This window comes from Haematobia irritans, chromosome 2, assembly GCF_050003625.1.
Source record: "Haematobia irritans isolate KBUSLIRL chromosome 2, ASM5000362v1, whole genome shotgun sequence".
Classification (NCBI taxonomy): Eukaryota; Metazoa; Arthropoda; class Insecta; order Diptera; family Muscidae; genus Haematobia; species Haematobia irritans.
The window spans coordinates 8,726,561-8,743,682 of record NC_134398.1 but is presented as its reverse complement, the minus strand read 5'-3'; the positions used below and the strand labels follow the sequence as shown (position 1 = coordinate 8,743,682).

The 17,122-nt window shown below is 28.3% G+C and overlaps 1 protein-coding gene across 2 annotated transcripts in view; it reads left to right on the top strand.

Annotated features, from left to right (window-relative positions):
- Nucleotides 1-17,122, top strand: part of wb (wing blister) — a 326,545-nt gene that overhangs the window by 101,132 nt on the left and 208,291 nt on the right. For both annotated transcript variants that reach the window (XM_075293261.1, XM_075293262.1), the window contains exon 3: nucleotides 911-1,278. In XM_075293261.1, coding sequence (XP_075149376.1) covers nucleotides 911-1,278 — 368 coding nt within the window. The remainder of the gene's footprint in view (nucleotides 1-910; nucleotides 1,279-17,122) is intronic.

Here is a 17,122-nt window from a genome sequence, read left to right as displayed (position 1 = left end):
TGTTGTCTTGAATCAATAAAATTTTTAATCGAATATTTTCTAAAACTCCATTAAGATTTTTATTGGTAAAATTTTCATGAAAATTTTTTCTGTGAACTTAATAGTATCAATTCCCATAATCTTCCTCTCGAATAAGCTCGAATATTGTAATAATATGTAGTACAAACTATTTGGACATTAAACTAGCCTGCATTGGTATCAGGATAACATTAAAAAAAATTAGAAAAAGTTTAGATGTTTTATTTTTTTTAATATAAAACAATATAAAGCAATAAACAATTATTTTGTACTTTCATGAATACAATTTTAAGATTTGTTTTATTTAAATTTATGACTTAAAACCATTTTATACTGTATCTTTTAAAATATAAAACATTAAAAAAATATTTTTTTTCGAATTTCAAGAATTTTTACAGTTTTATTTTTTATATCTTATTTTCTTAATTTAATTTAATAATAAACACAATCATAACTTTACTTATTTTTGATATTTATAAATAAAATTTATGGATGACAAAATAGAAAACATTGAAATTGTTTTAATTTTTTATTTAATGTTAAATAAATCAAATTTTTATATTTATACAATTTGTGGTTATTAAAACAATTTTAAATTAAATAAAGAAAAGCATATGTTTAATATCTCGTTTTAATTTTATAAACCTAGAAAAAAATTAATTTTTACCATGTACTACAAGGAGATTGAGTGAATCCATAGCCTTTCCCATGTTTGCTTGATTTTACGATGTCTGCTTGAGCAACATTTAAACCAGAAATTTATGTAAATAATGTTGACCATAATTATCATTAAATTAAGTTGTAAAATTGTAACACATTTCCTTGCAAATCACATTTCTAATTCATTATATTGTCTTGTCTTGTTTTTTTTCTTTGTGCACTCTTTATACAGCCTTACGCCTATTGAATCGAGACAACAGTGATTCCCAAACCTATGGGTCGGAAAGAGGAGGAGGAGGAGGAAGAGGAGGTCTATTTCCGCAACTTTTTAATGTGGCTACAAGAGCCTCCATAACGGTTAATGCCACCTGTGGTCAAAGCGGTCGTGAAGAATACTGCAAACTGGTTGATGCATATCCTCACAAGAAATGGGCCACTCAGTGTGGTATATGCAATGCTCATTCCTCCGATGTGGCCAAACATAGACCCATCGAATCGGTTATATCCCATAGTAATATGCATGATCAATGGTGGCAATCACCAACATTGCAATATGGTAGGAATTATGAATATGTTACAATAACCATGGATTTGAAACAGGTGAGTTAAGTAGTAGATTATTTGATTTTATGAATTAATTTAATTTTAATTTTTGAAGAATATTGGTAAGAAAAATTCCAATAGAGCTATGACATTTCTGCACGCTCACAAAAAATCGCTTCTGTAACATATACTCCCAAACATATTTTGCTTCAAGCATATACATTTTTGGGTATTGCCCAAACATTTATATGTTTGATCTCTTCCAATATATAATATGTTTGAAAGCATATTGGTCCAAACAATATATGTTTGGGTAGTCTAAGTTCCAAGCATTTTGTATTTTTGCATCCAAATTCAATAATGTTGTCTTCCAAAAAACAATATGTTATTATATGAACATATAATATGTTTGGAAGCATTTTGCACCCAAAAATATTATATGCTTAAAAAAAATTCTCCCAAACAATATTGTGCTCAAAATTTTATTTATTTATTTATATATTTACAATCATAATGAATTATGAAAATAAACAGGTAATAGAGGTGCTAACAACATAGGTTTTCGACCTGAATGCTCAAAATTTTGTTTCTGCCCAATTGTATATTCCCCCACATCTTTCTCACTTCCACGAGATTTTTTAGTTCTTAGCACCTTTTTCTGTAATACAAACATTGTAGAAGAAATTATTCAATTGTATGATTTTTTTATTTTAATTTCACCTTTTGCCGGACGGTGATTCGAACAGCGGACCACACAGTTTGTAAGGATCAAAGAAGTAGCTGATCAATTGCCCAAGGAAAAATAAAATGTTAATTTTGTAATAACAAGCAACAACCACCAACTTAATTCAATATCGCTCCCTGTTAAATAGCGCTCCAAGCTACTAAACACATATATGTTTATAGGCTATTTCTAAATTAATATATGTTTGCATCCAAGCATATTATATTTACAAACATTTTATGTCCCAAACATAATATGTTCTAACATATTAACATATATGTCCCAAACATGTTATGCTAGTTTATGAAAATTATATGCTTGCACTCAAAAATATTGTGTTTAAAAATTTGTGTTCCAAACATATAATGTTTATAGCCAAACATATGAAAAACAGTCTTTTTCATCCGTGTGGCTTTGGAGATATTCGACATTTGATAGAGTTTTTTAGACGACCTTGGCCACAATCAACAGCCGAATAATCGATTTTAGTCCACATTAAACTTCGATTTGTCGCATCGACTTTGCAAAAAGTTAACATCGAATATTTTTGTAAAAAAATAAATTTGAGTGTTTATCATGGTTCTTATTATGGTTCGCCATATACATATGTTTGTTTTCGATATTGCCACCATAAATTTTCCAATCGAAAAGAGGAAGAAATATATCATCCAATACTTAATTAAGCTCTCTTCAGGTTAACACCAAAAAATGCATATAATTTTCTTTTACCTCCTAGCAAACAAAAAACTATGTCAACATCAAAAGGCGACGATGTAGTGATCATGACAGCATTTACAGTAGCTTAACAACTGTCAATCGAATCGATGAGGAGAGAAAATTTACAAAAACCAGAAGCTTATTCAAATAATGTGTGATAAATTCAAATTGACAGTAACATTTCGCCAAATACAGACATTCCAGATGAATGAATGACGAACCAACGTTCAGACAGATGACAGACATATTCCAGAAAAGCGAAATCACAAAACTGTAGCAATGAAATCAAGCTGTGATAGTTACAGCAGGTAGCCTGGCGGTAGAGTTGGCGATAAATTCCGATTCAAGCAATTACGATATCACCATAGAGATTTGAGGCAGTAAATTTTGTGTTTTTTTTCTGTTTTATGTTTTTCTTATATGCCATTAAAATTTACATAAAATTCAATTTGAATTTTTGTGACAATTTGATAAGATGTGGTGGCAATGCAAACACATCATTAAAATTTAAAAACAATTTTTGAAACGAAAGCATTGGTCTAACACCTGGATTGTTGTTTAATCGTTGGTAGGATGTGTGCAGGTGTAGTCATAAATTTGTATTTGGGGGATTGTAGTATCGAAATTCGTTATGGAAATTTAAATTGTTTGCTAATACACAGAAACAATTTTTGGTTCAATTATGATCCAATTAATTTTTTTTATTGAAATATCTTCAATCACAGAATTAGTTACAAATACACAAGTACATACGGCTTTAAATTCGACTAGGCCTAATTTTTAAGACCCAATACCATGAATCAAAGATACCAGTTTCCTTTCAAAAAGAAATATAATTTTGACAAAATTTTCTATAGAAATATAATTTTGAAAAAATTTTCTATAAAAATAAAATTTTGATAAAATTTTCTATAGAAATAAAATTATGACAAAATTTTCCATAAAAATATAATTTTGAAAAAAATTTCCATAGAAATAAAATGTAGACAAAATTTTCTATAGAAATAAAATTTTAACAAAATTTTCTATAGAAATAAAATTTTGATAAAATTTACTATAGAAATAAAATGTTGACAAAATTTTCTATAGAAATAAAATCATGACAAAATTTTCTATAGAAATAAAATTTTAACAAAATTTTCTATAGAAATAAAATTTTAACAAAATTTTCTATAGAAATAAAATTTTGATTAAATTTACTATAGAAATAAAATTTTATCAAAATTTTCTTTAGAAATAAAATTTTGACACAATTTTCTAAAGAAATAAAATTTTGACAAAATTTTCTATAGAAATAACATTTTGACAAATTTTTCTACAGAAATAAAATTTTGACACAATTTTCTAAAGAAATAAAATTTTGACAAAATTTTCTATAGAAATAAAATTTTGACAAAGTTTTCTATGAAAATAAAATTTTGACAAAATTTTCTATAGAAATAAAATCTTTACTAATTTTTTTATAGAAATAAAATTTTGAAAAAAATTTCTATAGAAATAAAATGTTTACAAAATTTTCTATAGAAATAAAATTTTGACAACATTTTCCATAGCAATAAAATTTTGACAAAATTTTCGATAGGAATAAAATTTTGACAACATTTGCTACAGAAATAAAATTTTGACAAAATTTTCTATAGAAATAAAATTCTGCCCAATTTTCTATAGAAACAAAATTTTGACAAATTTTTCTATAGAAATAAAATTTTGACAAAATTTACAATCGAAATAAAATTTTGATAAATTTTTCTGTAAAAATAAAATTTAAACAAAATTTTCTATAGAAATACAATTTTGACAAAATTTTCCATAGAAATAAAATTTTGAACAAATTTTCCATAGAAATAAAATTTTGACAAAATTTTCTATAAAAATACAATTTTGCCCAATTTTCTACAGAAATAAAATTTTGACAAAATTTTCTATAGAAATAAAATTTTGCCAAAATTTTCAATAAAAACAAAATTTTGACACACTTTTCTATAGAAATAAAATTTTAACAAAATTGTCTATAGAAATAATTTGACAAAAATTTTTATAGAAATAAAATTTTGACAAAATTTGCTATAGAAATAAAATTTTGAAAAAAATTTCGTAGAAATAAAATTTTAATAAAATTTTCTATAGAAATAAAATTTTGAAAAATTTTTCTATAGAAATAAAATTTTGACAAAATTTTCGAAATTTTGATAAAATTTTTTATAAAAATAAAATATTGAAAAAATTTGCTATAGATATAACATTTTGAAAAAAATTTCCATAGAAATAAAGTTTTGACAAAATTTTCTATAGAAATAAAATCATGACAAAATTTGCTATAGAAATAAAATTGTGAAAAAAATTTCCATAGAAATAAAATTTTAACAAAATTTTCTATAGAAATAAAATTTTGACAAATTTTTCTATAGAAATAAAATTTTATCAAAATTTTCTTTACAATTAAATTTTGACACAATTTTCTAAAGAAATAAAATTTTGACAAAATTTTCTATAGAAATAAAATGTTGACAAAATTTTCTATAGAAATAAAATTTTGAAAAAATTTTCAATAGGAATAAAATTTTGAAAAAATTTTCTATAGAAATAAAATTTTGACAAAAATTTCTATAGAAATATAATTTTGACATAATTTTCTATAGAAATAAAATTTTCACAAAATTTTCTTTAGAAATAAAATTTTGACAAAATTTACTAAAGAAATAAAATTTTGACAAAATTTTCTATAGGAATACAATTTTAACACATTTATCATTCTTTTCTTCTGTTGGTTAAGCTACTCTTATAGCTTAGTCAACACAATGGTTTTAAAGCTGAGATCAAAACAACAAATATGATTGAAGTACAAACCAACAATAAAAAGAAAAAAACAAAATACGGATGAAGTAAGAGGAAGCACGCTCAAAATAAACCCAGCCAACTGCACTCAAATCGATGACTTGATGGTGGCAAGGGAAAAGAGAGATTTTTGTATGAATTTATTTCGGCATAAGCCGGCTATCATAAACCTTTTTTCGGAAGGTTCAAGTGTAATTCATTTTGGGTTTAGTGAACTGCCTGAATTTATTCTGATAATTGGTTGATAGTTTTGCTGCAAGTAGAGGATGCTGATGAGGAATGTGGCAATTCCGATACGTGCGTCCATCCAACCATCTTTCAGTCTATAGGGCTTTGTCCAAATAAATTTGACAAACATTTTTTTCCTTTGTTGGTTAAACTACTCTTGTAGCTTAGTCAACGCAATGGTTTTAAAGCTGAGATCAAAACAACAAATAAAATTTTGACAACATTTTCTATAGACATAAAAAAATTGCAAAATATTCTATAGAAAGAAAATTTTGACAAAATATTCTATAGAAATAAACTTTTGACAAAATTTTCTACTGAAATAAAAATTTGACAACATTTGCTATAGAAATAAAATTGTTACTAATTTTTTTATAGAAATAAAATTTTGAAAAAAAATGTTCCATAGAAATAACATTTTTGCAAAATTTTCTATAGAAATAAAATTTTAACAAAATTTTCTATAGATATACAAACTTGACAATATTTTCTATACAAAGAAATTTTGATCAAATTTTCTATAAAAATAAAATTTTGACAAAATTTTCTATAGAAATAAAATTTTAACAAAATTTTGAAATGTTGACAAAATTTTCGATATAAATAAAATTTTGAAAAAATTTTCTATGGAAATAAAATTTGACAAAATTTGCAATAGAAATAAAATTTAGAAACATTTTTCTATAAAAATAAAATTTAAACACAATTTTCTATACAAATACAATTTTGACAAAATTTTCTATAGAAATAAAATTTTGACAAAAATTTTCTATAGAAATAAAATCTTCTAATTATACAATAATTTTTCATGCTTCGGTATCCGGCTAACATGAAATGAAATAGAATCTTGAAAAAAGTTTCTATTGAAATAAAATTTGACAAAATTTGCAATAGAAATAAAATTGTTATAAAATTTTCTTTAAAAATGAAATTTTTACACAATTTTCTATAGAAATAAAATGTTGACAGAATTGTCTATAGAAATAAACCTTAGACAAAATTTTCTAGAGAAATAAAATTTTAACAAAATTTTCTATAGAAATAAAATTTTAACAAAATTTTCAATAGAAATAAAATTTTAACAAAATTTTCAATAGAAATAAAATTTAAACAGAATTTTCTATAGAAATACATTTTTGACAAAATTTGCTACTGAAATAAAAATTTTACAAAATTTGCTATAGAAATAAAATTTTAACAAAATTTTCTATAGAAATAACATTTTGACAAAATTTTCTATAGAAATAACATTTTGACAAAATCTTCTATAGAAGTAGAATTTTGACAAAATTTTCTGTGTAAATAAAATCATGACAAAATTTGCATTAGACGTAAAATTTTCGATAAAAATAAAATAATTTTGGCTCAATTTTCTATAGAAATAAAATGTTGACAACATTTTCTATAGAAATAAAGCTTAGACAAAATTTGCTACAGAAATAAAATTGTAACAAAATTTTCTATAGAAATAAAAATTTTGACACAATTTTCTATAGAAATAAAGCGTTGACAAAATGTTCTATAGGAATAAGATTTTGACAAAATCTTCTATAGAAATTAATTTTTTACACAATTTTGTATAGAAATAAAATTTTGCAACTTAAGATTTTTTGTTTTGTATATTATTGGTAAATTTATCTCTAAGTTTTGGAAGATTTTTTTTGGCTGGGGTGGCAGCTGTGGATACAGCACATCTTCGAACTTGACCTGTCTGCCGAAAAAAGACGAATCTGATCAAAATTTCAGCACGAGATGTTCATTATTAGCTGATCAAAACCTATGAGTCTGCCATAATCATTTTCCACAGACACTCAAAGAGTCTACTAAACAGATGGACGGACATGGCTAGATCAACGTAGAATTTCCTGGCCGATTTTAGGGATATAAAAAAACAGCATGACAACTATCATCCATCCTATAGTGTTCAAAATCCTCGTGTACCATACATCATTTTATGGATTTTTATTTCATTTGTTTACAGCTTTTTTTTATAATAACAGAAAGTACCATTTCCATTTTGCCTTTTGTTTTCATAAAAGATTTATTTGTTGTTATTTAGAGGTTTTTAAATGCACGTCAATATTGTTTACAGTAAAACCTCACTTCAGATTTTACATCAGAAAATTTCCATAACGCACGAAAGGCCTTCAAAACTCCATACAGAAAGAAAGTACCGGAGAGCAATGGAATTGTAAACCATAAGACGAGCAGATATAAACGACTTCGACACATGTTTCTCAATGACTCCACATCTACATCATGATCAAGAAAATCCAATGCAATCAAAACATTCCACATTATTGGAAAAACGTACTTCATTGCCATAAACACCAGATCAGACCATTTCATTTTTTTGTTTTTTGTTTTTGGTTTCAATCAATTCAATCCTCTTGAACACGCGTTTTCATTCCTTTCGAATGATAATATTTATTAATGTGGCATTTTGTTGGCAGGTTGTAGTGTTGGTGTTTGGAATGGAATTGATGTTGATATTATGGTCGATGGTGTTATGATTATAATTGCTGATTGCAATATGACATACAACTTACACACACACATTCCATTTTCAACAGTTTATTAAAAGTTTTTTTTTTGTATTGTATAGTGGGCAATTTCCCTATGTTTTCAGTTAATAAACTCTTTTTGGTTGTTTGTGGGTGGCATATAAATTAATGTGTGATTTTAGGGATATAAGAAAATAGGCAATGAGCGAAATTAATTCTTCCACACTCTTTCGTTTTTGGAATGCGAAATAATGTTTGTTTGTAGACTAAGTACTTATCAGACCACCCATGTAGTCGTGTAGATAGTAAGTATTGAACATATGTGGACAAAAATCTTGCATTAAAAATTCGATCAAACATGGTGCAGTTTGATCAAATAGAGAGCAGTCTGATCAAACACGTAGCAGTTTGATCAAACCAAGAGTAGTTGGTCATAGAAAAATTTTCTTAGATGCTTACCTACCAAAAAAGATAATGACTCTCATGTCATTCATGGCCACCCAATTACGGGGAGTAATTTCTAACAAGCTACAAAACTTCACAATGGATTTTAAGAACAATTAAACAAACACTGGATTTTTAAGGATTTCAAGCAATTTTTTTACCCTCCATCATAGGATGGGGGTATATTAACTTTGTCATTCCGTTTGTAACACATCGAAATATTGCTCTAAGACCTTTTAAAGTATATATATTCTGAGTCGTGGTGAAATTCTGAGTCGATCTAAGCATGTCCGTCCGTCCGTCCGTCTGTTGAAATCACGCTAACTTCCGAACGAAACAAGCTATCAACTTGAAACTTGGCACAAGTAGTTGTTATCGATGTAGGTCGGATGGTGTTGAAAATGGGCTATATCGGTCCACTTTTACGTATAGCCCCCATATAAAGGGTCCCTCAGATTTGGCTTGTGTAGCCTCTAACAGAAGCATATTTCATCCGATCCGAAATTTGGTATATGGTGTTGGTATATGGTCTCTAACAACCATGCAAAAATTGGTCCACATCGGTCCATAATTATATATAGCCCCCATATAAATCGATCCCCAGATTTGGCTTGCGGAGCCTAAAAGAGAAGCAAATTTCATCCGATCCGGCTGAAATTTGGTACATGGTGTTGGTATAAGGTCTCTAACAACCATGCAAAAATTGGTCCACATCGGTCCATAATTATATATAGCTCCCATATAAACCGATCCCCAGATTTGGCTTGCGAAGTCTCAAAGAGAAGCAAATTGCATGCGATCCGGCTGAAATTTGGTACATGGTGTTGGTATATGGTCTCTAACAACCATGCAAAAATTGGTTCACATCGGTCCATAATTATATATAGCCCCCATATAAACCGATCCCCAGATTTAGCTTGCGGAGCCTCAAAGAGAAGAAAATTTCATCCGATCCGGCTGAAATTTGGTACATGGTGTTAGAATATGATATTTAACAACCGTGCCAGAATTGGTCCATATCGGTCCATAATTATATATAGCCCCCATATAAAACATTCTCCAGATTCGACCTCCGGAGCCTCTTGGAGGAGTAAAATTCATCCGATCCGATTCAAATTAGGCATGTTCGCTAACAACCATACCAAAATTGGTCCAATCATACAAAAATTGGTCCATATCGGTCCATAATCATGGTTGCCACTAGAGCCAAAAATAATCTACCAAAATTTTATTTCTATAGAAAATTTTGTCAAAATTTTATTTCTATAGAAAATTTTGTAAAAATTTTATTTCTAGAGAAAATTTTGTTAAAATTTTATTCGGTTCATAATAAAATTTTCATCTTGTCAAAATTTTATTTCTATAGAAAATTTTGTCAAAATTTTATTTCTATAGAAAATTTTGTTCAAACTTTATTCGGTTCATAATCATGGTTGCCACTCGAGCCAAAAATAATCTACCAAGATTTTATTTCTATAAAAAATTTTGTCAAAATTTTCTTTCTATAGAACATTTTGTCAAAATTTTTATTTCTATAGAAAATTTTGTGAAAATTTTATTTCTATAGAAAATTTTGTGAAAATTTTATTTCTATAGAAAATTTTGTTAAAATTTTATTTCTGTAGATAATTTTGTCAATATTTTATGTCTACTTTGTCAAACTGAATTATATACGTATTGGATCGATCTTTTTTGATTTAATATATACCACGTATGGACTTACATACAATTTATAAGATGGTGTTAGAAGGTTTTAAGATACCTTGCCATCGGCAAGCGTTACCGCAACTTAAGTAATTCGATTGTGGATGGCAGTGTTTAGATGAAGTTTCTACGCAATCCATGATGGAGGGTACATAAGCTTCGGCCTGGCCGAAGTTACGGCCGTATATACTTGTTTATTATTATTATTATTTTTTTTTTTTTTTTGAAAATTTTCATCTCAGAAACCACCCAAAAATTTAAATAGACTCCAACAATTTGCCTTTGGTAAATTTGTATAAAAATTACTCATGTTCACCCACAAATTAGTTGATCCGCTAGGCAGACCGCCGTCAGCTATTATCCTATTTAGGTTGTTTCTGTCTTTTGAGTGTTCTGAAATTTGCCTTTCTTTTGTTGAGGAAATTTTCTTTCTCCTAAAAATAGATTACCACCAACCCACCTAACCAAAAGGGGAAGCCATAAAAATTAAAAAAAGTAACAACAAAATCAAGTGAATATCCAACAAAACTAAATGCAATGCTCTAGGCGTAAAACACCATGTTAACTCAGCAGATAGATGAAAAAATAGTGCAAAAATATGCCGGCCGGCCGGCCGGACGGGAGAAAACCAGGCAAAGAAAACAACCTTAAAAAAATATGGACAGACACAGCACGGTAGTATGACTGACTGAATGGCTGGATAGTCGTCGCTGTTGCTGTTTTGTTTTGACAAAACATGTGCTCACAAGAGCACACATGTTCCTTTTTTTTTGTTTTGACTAATGCGGCGTTTTCGTCCGAAGCGACACATTTGTTGCTTGACGCTGTGGCTGGCTGTTTTGTTGTTGTTGTTACTGGGGTGTTGCTACAGTTGCAGTGTTGGTGGAGTTATGTTGTCATGTTGTTGCATTGCAGTGTTGTTTTTGTTGTTGTTGCTATTATTTTTTTGACACTTGAGTTAACATGTTGACAGTTCAAGCGACAGATAGCCAGGACAGACTCACGCAAAATTTTACGCATTGTTGTTATACGTGTGATACGTTAGTGATTAAGAGACGTTTGGTGGAGGGCGGGACATTAAATGAGATGTGCACATGATAGTAGAGGGTTAAATAAGTCCAATGGCAATATTTAATTAACTAATGTGTTAGAAATTATGATTTAAGGGTATTTGTAATCGTTTGGACTCTTTTAAAGTTTAAGTGTATCGAACTTAAAACATTGGAAACTATTGCATTGAATAGAGAACCTAAGGATTTCGTACAGTAGATAGTGGATATAAGTACATCTAATGGAATAAAAAAGCGCTTATAAGAAAGTTTAATAAAGCATCATGTCTTCATATTGTGGTTTCACCGCAATATGATGCACTTTTCGGACCTTGACATTGAGCTAAACAAGCAATCGGACAGTACTCAGTGACAAGAGCTGACCACTGTTGTACAGGGATGAAAAATGCAGTACTATAGTACTTTTTTCAATACTTTTCACCTGTAGTAGTAGCAGTACCCCCGTGAATGATTTAGTACCTTTTGTGTAGACATTTTTGAGCCGATATCAGATTTATGGTAAATACATAGTTTTGAGAAAGTCTTTAACGAGTTTATTCGCTAATAGTCTTTTACATGTTTGGCAAAACAGCCAAGCTCATGCGGAAATATTGATCTCGATTTTGTAAAAGCCATATCAAAAACATGATTTTATTGAATTTCATGAATGTTTTAGTCGAAAAAAGCATGTGTTTCTATACACACACAAAATGTTTTTTCTAATTCAATCACGAAATTAGTTGATCCAATTATAATTTAATTGAAATATCTTCAATCACAGAAATGATAGTATCAATTAAAAAATTAATTGAAAGTCAATTAAAAAATTAATTGATCCAATTAAAACATTAATTGATACTATTAGGTTTTGTGATTCATTTTTGTTTCAATTAAAAAATTGTTTGATACAATTAAATTTTTAATTGAATATCTTTTAAGACTCAATTAAGACTTTAATTGGAAAAATTGTTGTGATTTTTTTGACTTATCGATGGCGTACTAAAAAATGCGAACCATTACAATTACGGCCGAAACTTGATACAAAAAAATCTACCAACATTTGGAAAAATTCTTACCAAAAACTACAAAAAATATTATTTTGACTTTTTGTCAAAATAATATTTTTTTGTATTTCTTCAGAAAGTTTTGCAAAAATTGTATGTTTACAAAAACTTTTGTCAATTTTTTCGTCAACATTTTATTTCTATAGAAATTTTTGATAAAAAATTTTCTATGACTTTTTGTCAAAATAATATTTTTTTGTATTTCTTCAAAAAGTTTTGTAAAAATTGTATGTTTACAAAAAATTTTGTCAATTTTTTCGTCAACATTTTATTTCTATAGAAATTTTTGATAGAAAATTTTCTATAGAAAATTTCTGTACAAAATTTTGATAGAAAATTTCAGTAGAAAATTTTGATAGAAAATTTGTCAAAATTTTACTTCGGTAGAAAATAGAGAATTTTGTCAAAATTTTATTTCTATAGCATATTTTGTCAAACTTTTATTTCTATAGGAAATTTTGTCAAAATTTTAATCCTATACAAAATTTTGTTAAAATTTTAATCCTATAGAAAATTTTATCAACATTTTATATCTATAGAATATTTTGTCAAAATTTTATATCTATACAATATTTTGTCAAAATTTTATATCTATACAATATTATGTCAAAATTTTATTTCTATAGACAATTTTGTCAACATATTTTGTCGAACTTTTATTTCTATAGAAAATTTTGTCAAATTTTTATTTTATTTCTATAGAAAAATTTGTCAAAATTTTATTTTTATAGGAAACTTTGTCAAAATTTTAATCCTATAGAAAATTTTGTTAAAATTTTATTTCTATAGAAAAAAGATTCGGGACACTTCCTGCAGACGAAATTCGGGGACAATGCACCCAAATCCCAGCCATCTGACAAGACTATTACAAGACTATATAGGACGTAGAAGTAGACAAAGGTGATTCTGATGCAGTAAATGAAGCTCCTAAAGCGGTCCCGGATTGATGGTTGTCAACATTTGGGGATTTTGTGGTGATGGAGACGACATTTCTGAGTTGGGAGGGGAATATCCATAAATTTGGGGATTTTGTTGGGAGTTTTGTCAAAATTGTATGTTTACAGAAAATGTTGTCCATATTTTGTCAACATTTTATTTCTATAGAAAATTTGTATTTCTATAGAAATTTTTATAGAAAATTTTCTATAGAAAATTTCTGTAGAAAATGTTCATAGAAAGTTTGTCAAAATTTTACTTCGGTAGACAATTTTGTAAAAGTTTTATTTCTATAGCATACTTTGTCAAACTTTTATTTCTATAGAAAATTTTGTCAAAATTTTATTTCTATAGAAAATTTTGTCAAAATTTTATTTATATAGAAAAAATTGTCAAAATTTTATTTCTATAGGAATTTTTTGTCAAAATTTTAATCCTATAGAAAATTTTGTTAAAATTTTATTTCTATAGAAAATTTTGTAAAAATTTTATTTCTATAGACAATTTTGTCAAAATTTTATTTTCATAGAAAATTTTATCAAAGTTTTATTTCTATAGAAAATTTTGTCAAAATATTATTTCTGTAGAAAATTTTGTCAAAATTTTATTTCTATAGCATATTTTGTCAAACTTTTATTTCTATAGAAAATTTTGTCAAAATTTTATTTCTATAGAAAATTTTGTTAAAATTTTAATCCTATAGAAAATTTTATCAACATTTTATATCTATAGAATATTTTGTCAACATTTTATTTCTATAGAATATTTTATCAAAATTTTATTTCTATAGAAAATTTTGTCAAAATTTTATTTCTGTAGAAAATTTTGTCAAAATTTTATTTGTAGAGGAAACTTTGTCAAAATTTTAATCCTATAGAAAATTTTGTCAAAATTTTATTTCTGTAAAAAAATTTTGTCAAAATTTTATTTCTATAGAAAATTTTGTCAAAATTTTATTTCTATAGGAAATTTTGTCAAAATTTTAATCTTACAGAAAATTTTTTTAACATTGTATTTCTATAGAAAATTTTATCAATATTTTTTTTCTATAGGAAATTTTGTCAAAATTTTAATCCCATAGAAAATTTGGTCAAAATTTTATATGTATCTATAGAATATTTTGTCAAAATTTTATTTCTATAGAAAATTTATGAAGTACCATGAAGTACAATTGTGGCAACCGTGATTACAATACTACGGTAGTCTTTGTAAGCGGATATAAAACCAAAAAAAAAAAAAAAAATAAAATTGAGGAGTTGATAAACAAAATTTTATTTTCTTTAAAATTCAGTCTCTTGACACTAAGCCTCCAATGGAATTTTTGTTTTTGGGCTGTCACTTAAGGTTGCCAGATAATGATTGCGGAAATCCGGGAAATTGCGCCGAACATTCCAGGATTTGTGGGGACAAGCAAAAACAGTCACATTTTTCGAAAATAGTTTCCCATATTTTATCACTTGGTATTTCTTTTGCTAAAATTTGCATAAACGCCATGTCGTAGGCATTATTGCCTGTAGACTTTAATATTCCTAAATATATTGGAGTCTCTGAAACTTTCTCCCATGATGGCTGCGATGATATTATATCAAGTTGTCTTTTAAAAGTCGGAAGACTAAACTCATATTTATTGGCAATTACTTTCGGTTGTGGCAAAAAAAAAATAGATCTGAGGTGGCAATAGCTGTTTTTTTCGTAGTGCCTTTCGATACTAGGAATGTGGGTATCGCCATGGATATGAGTTTGGGTATATTTCGCATCACTGTTGATGATAATTATAGTGTCAGTAAAGAGTCTATGGTAGTGATAGGGATAAAATCGATTTTGAAATGTTGCCAGGGAATACAGACTTAACTTCCGGGACAATGCCAAATCCCAGCGATCTGACAAGACTAATTACAAGACGGAGAAGTAGACAAAAGTAATTTTGATGCAGTAAATGAAGCTCCTAAAACGGTCCCGGGTTGGTGGTTGTCAACATTGGAGATTTCCCCCAAATTGGGTATGTTTTTGTGGTGATGGGGACGACATTTTTGAGTTCGGTAGAGAATATCCATAAATTATTCATTCATTCATTTATTTGTTCATTCAATAACCTGTGAGCCGTATTCGGCCTAATTGATTACGCAGTTTAATATATATAGGCACAATTAATATAAAAATCCTTCAAAAATAAAAATACAAACTTATTAACTAATGCTTATTCTAAAGTAATTAGTGGAACGAAAATGGATGACGAAATCGAATATCTATGGGACCATTAGCATAATTAAAATCCAAGAAAGCCATCAAAAACACTGCAGAACAATGTCCCGGAATTGATTGCATGAATACGAAAAGTTCCTATTATCATATGGTACTACCGAATTCCATAATCGTATTGCCCGAACACGAAATGAACGCTGCATAATTAGAGAGCGGTACTGAGGCAGCTGCAATGAATGAGTCCTAGTTGAAGACCCAAACACAAAATTCGAAGCCATATATGGTGGATTATCGTGCTTCATGACCTTATACAAAAATAAAAGTACTCTTAGATCAACCATATTCCCAAAACTACACCCCAGAAACTGCAACACATAAGAATTGACGTGGTCGTAGTAACTCAAACCATAAACATAGCGAACAATCCTATTAAATAGTATCCGGAGGCGATCAAGCGTACCCAAAGGGGCCCCCGAGTAAACCTCAATTCCGTATAATATATGTGGCAATAATAGAGACTTTCCCACTACTTTCTTGACCTCTAGTGGAAGTGAGACCCCTGTGGCATATAACCTTCGCAAGAGGTAGGCTAATCTCGAAGCTATCCTAGAAACATGAACGTCAAATTTTAGCTTGTCATCAACATAAAATCCCAAAACCTTCATAAACTTTACATTCTGAAGAGTGCAACCGTTCAAAGCAAAATGTATATAAGAGACGAACGAACAATCAAAGATCATATAATTAGATTTCGCTATATTAATATCGATGTAGTTACTTCGACACCAATCAGAAATACTACCCAATTCTCTATTCACCTTTGCTTCGAAATGTTGCAAATCTTCACCAGAAGAGTGCGCGACCAATTGCAGATCATCTGCATACAAGTGTGCCTTCATAAAATTAAAATTATCAAAAATATCATTAATGTATAGAGAGAAAAGGAGAGGGCCTAAAATTGATCCTTGCGGTACTCCACGGTACACTTCACATACATCTGAAACATCATCACCACACTGCACAAACTGAGTTCTATGACTCAAAAATGACTTCAATAGGAAACAGGTTGAAGACGAGAAATGGAACTTTTCATACAGCTTGTTCAAAAGAACTATATGACTTATCGAGTCGAAGGCCCTACTAAAATCCAAACTAACCAAGGCAACGACATTCCTCCCATCAATCAATTCCCTAATCCCATCAACCAAATCTGTCATTAACGTCGTTGTACTACACCCCTTCCGAAATCCCGATTGATAAACCGACAACAGTCTCCTCTCATTAAGGTAAGAAGTCATCTGCTCATTAATTAGACTCTCTAAAGCTTTAGAGAGAGCTGGGACAATACTAATAGGTCGATAGTCAGAGATTAGCTGAGGTGACCTTATTTTTGGCACCGGAACTACTCTGGCACGTGTCCATATCCGGGGAAAAGTTGATGTCGTCAATATAGTATTAAATATATGTACTAGGTATCTGCCAATAGCTGAAAAA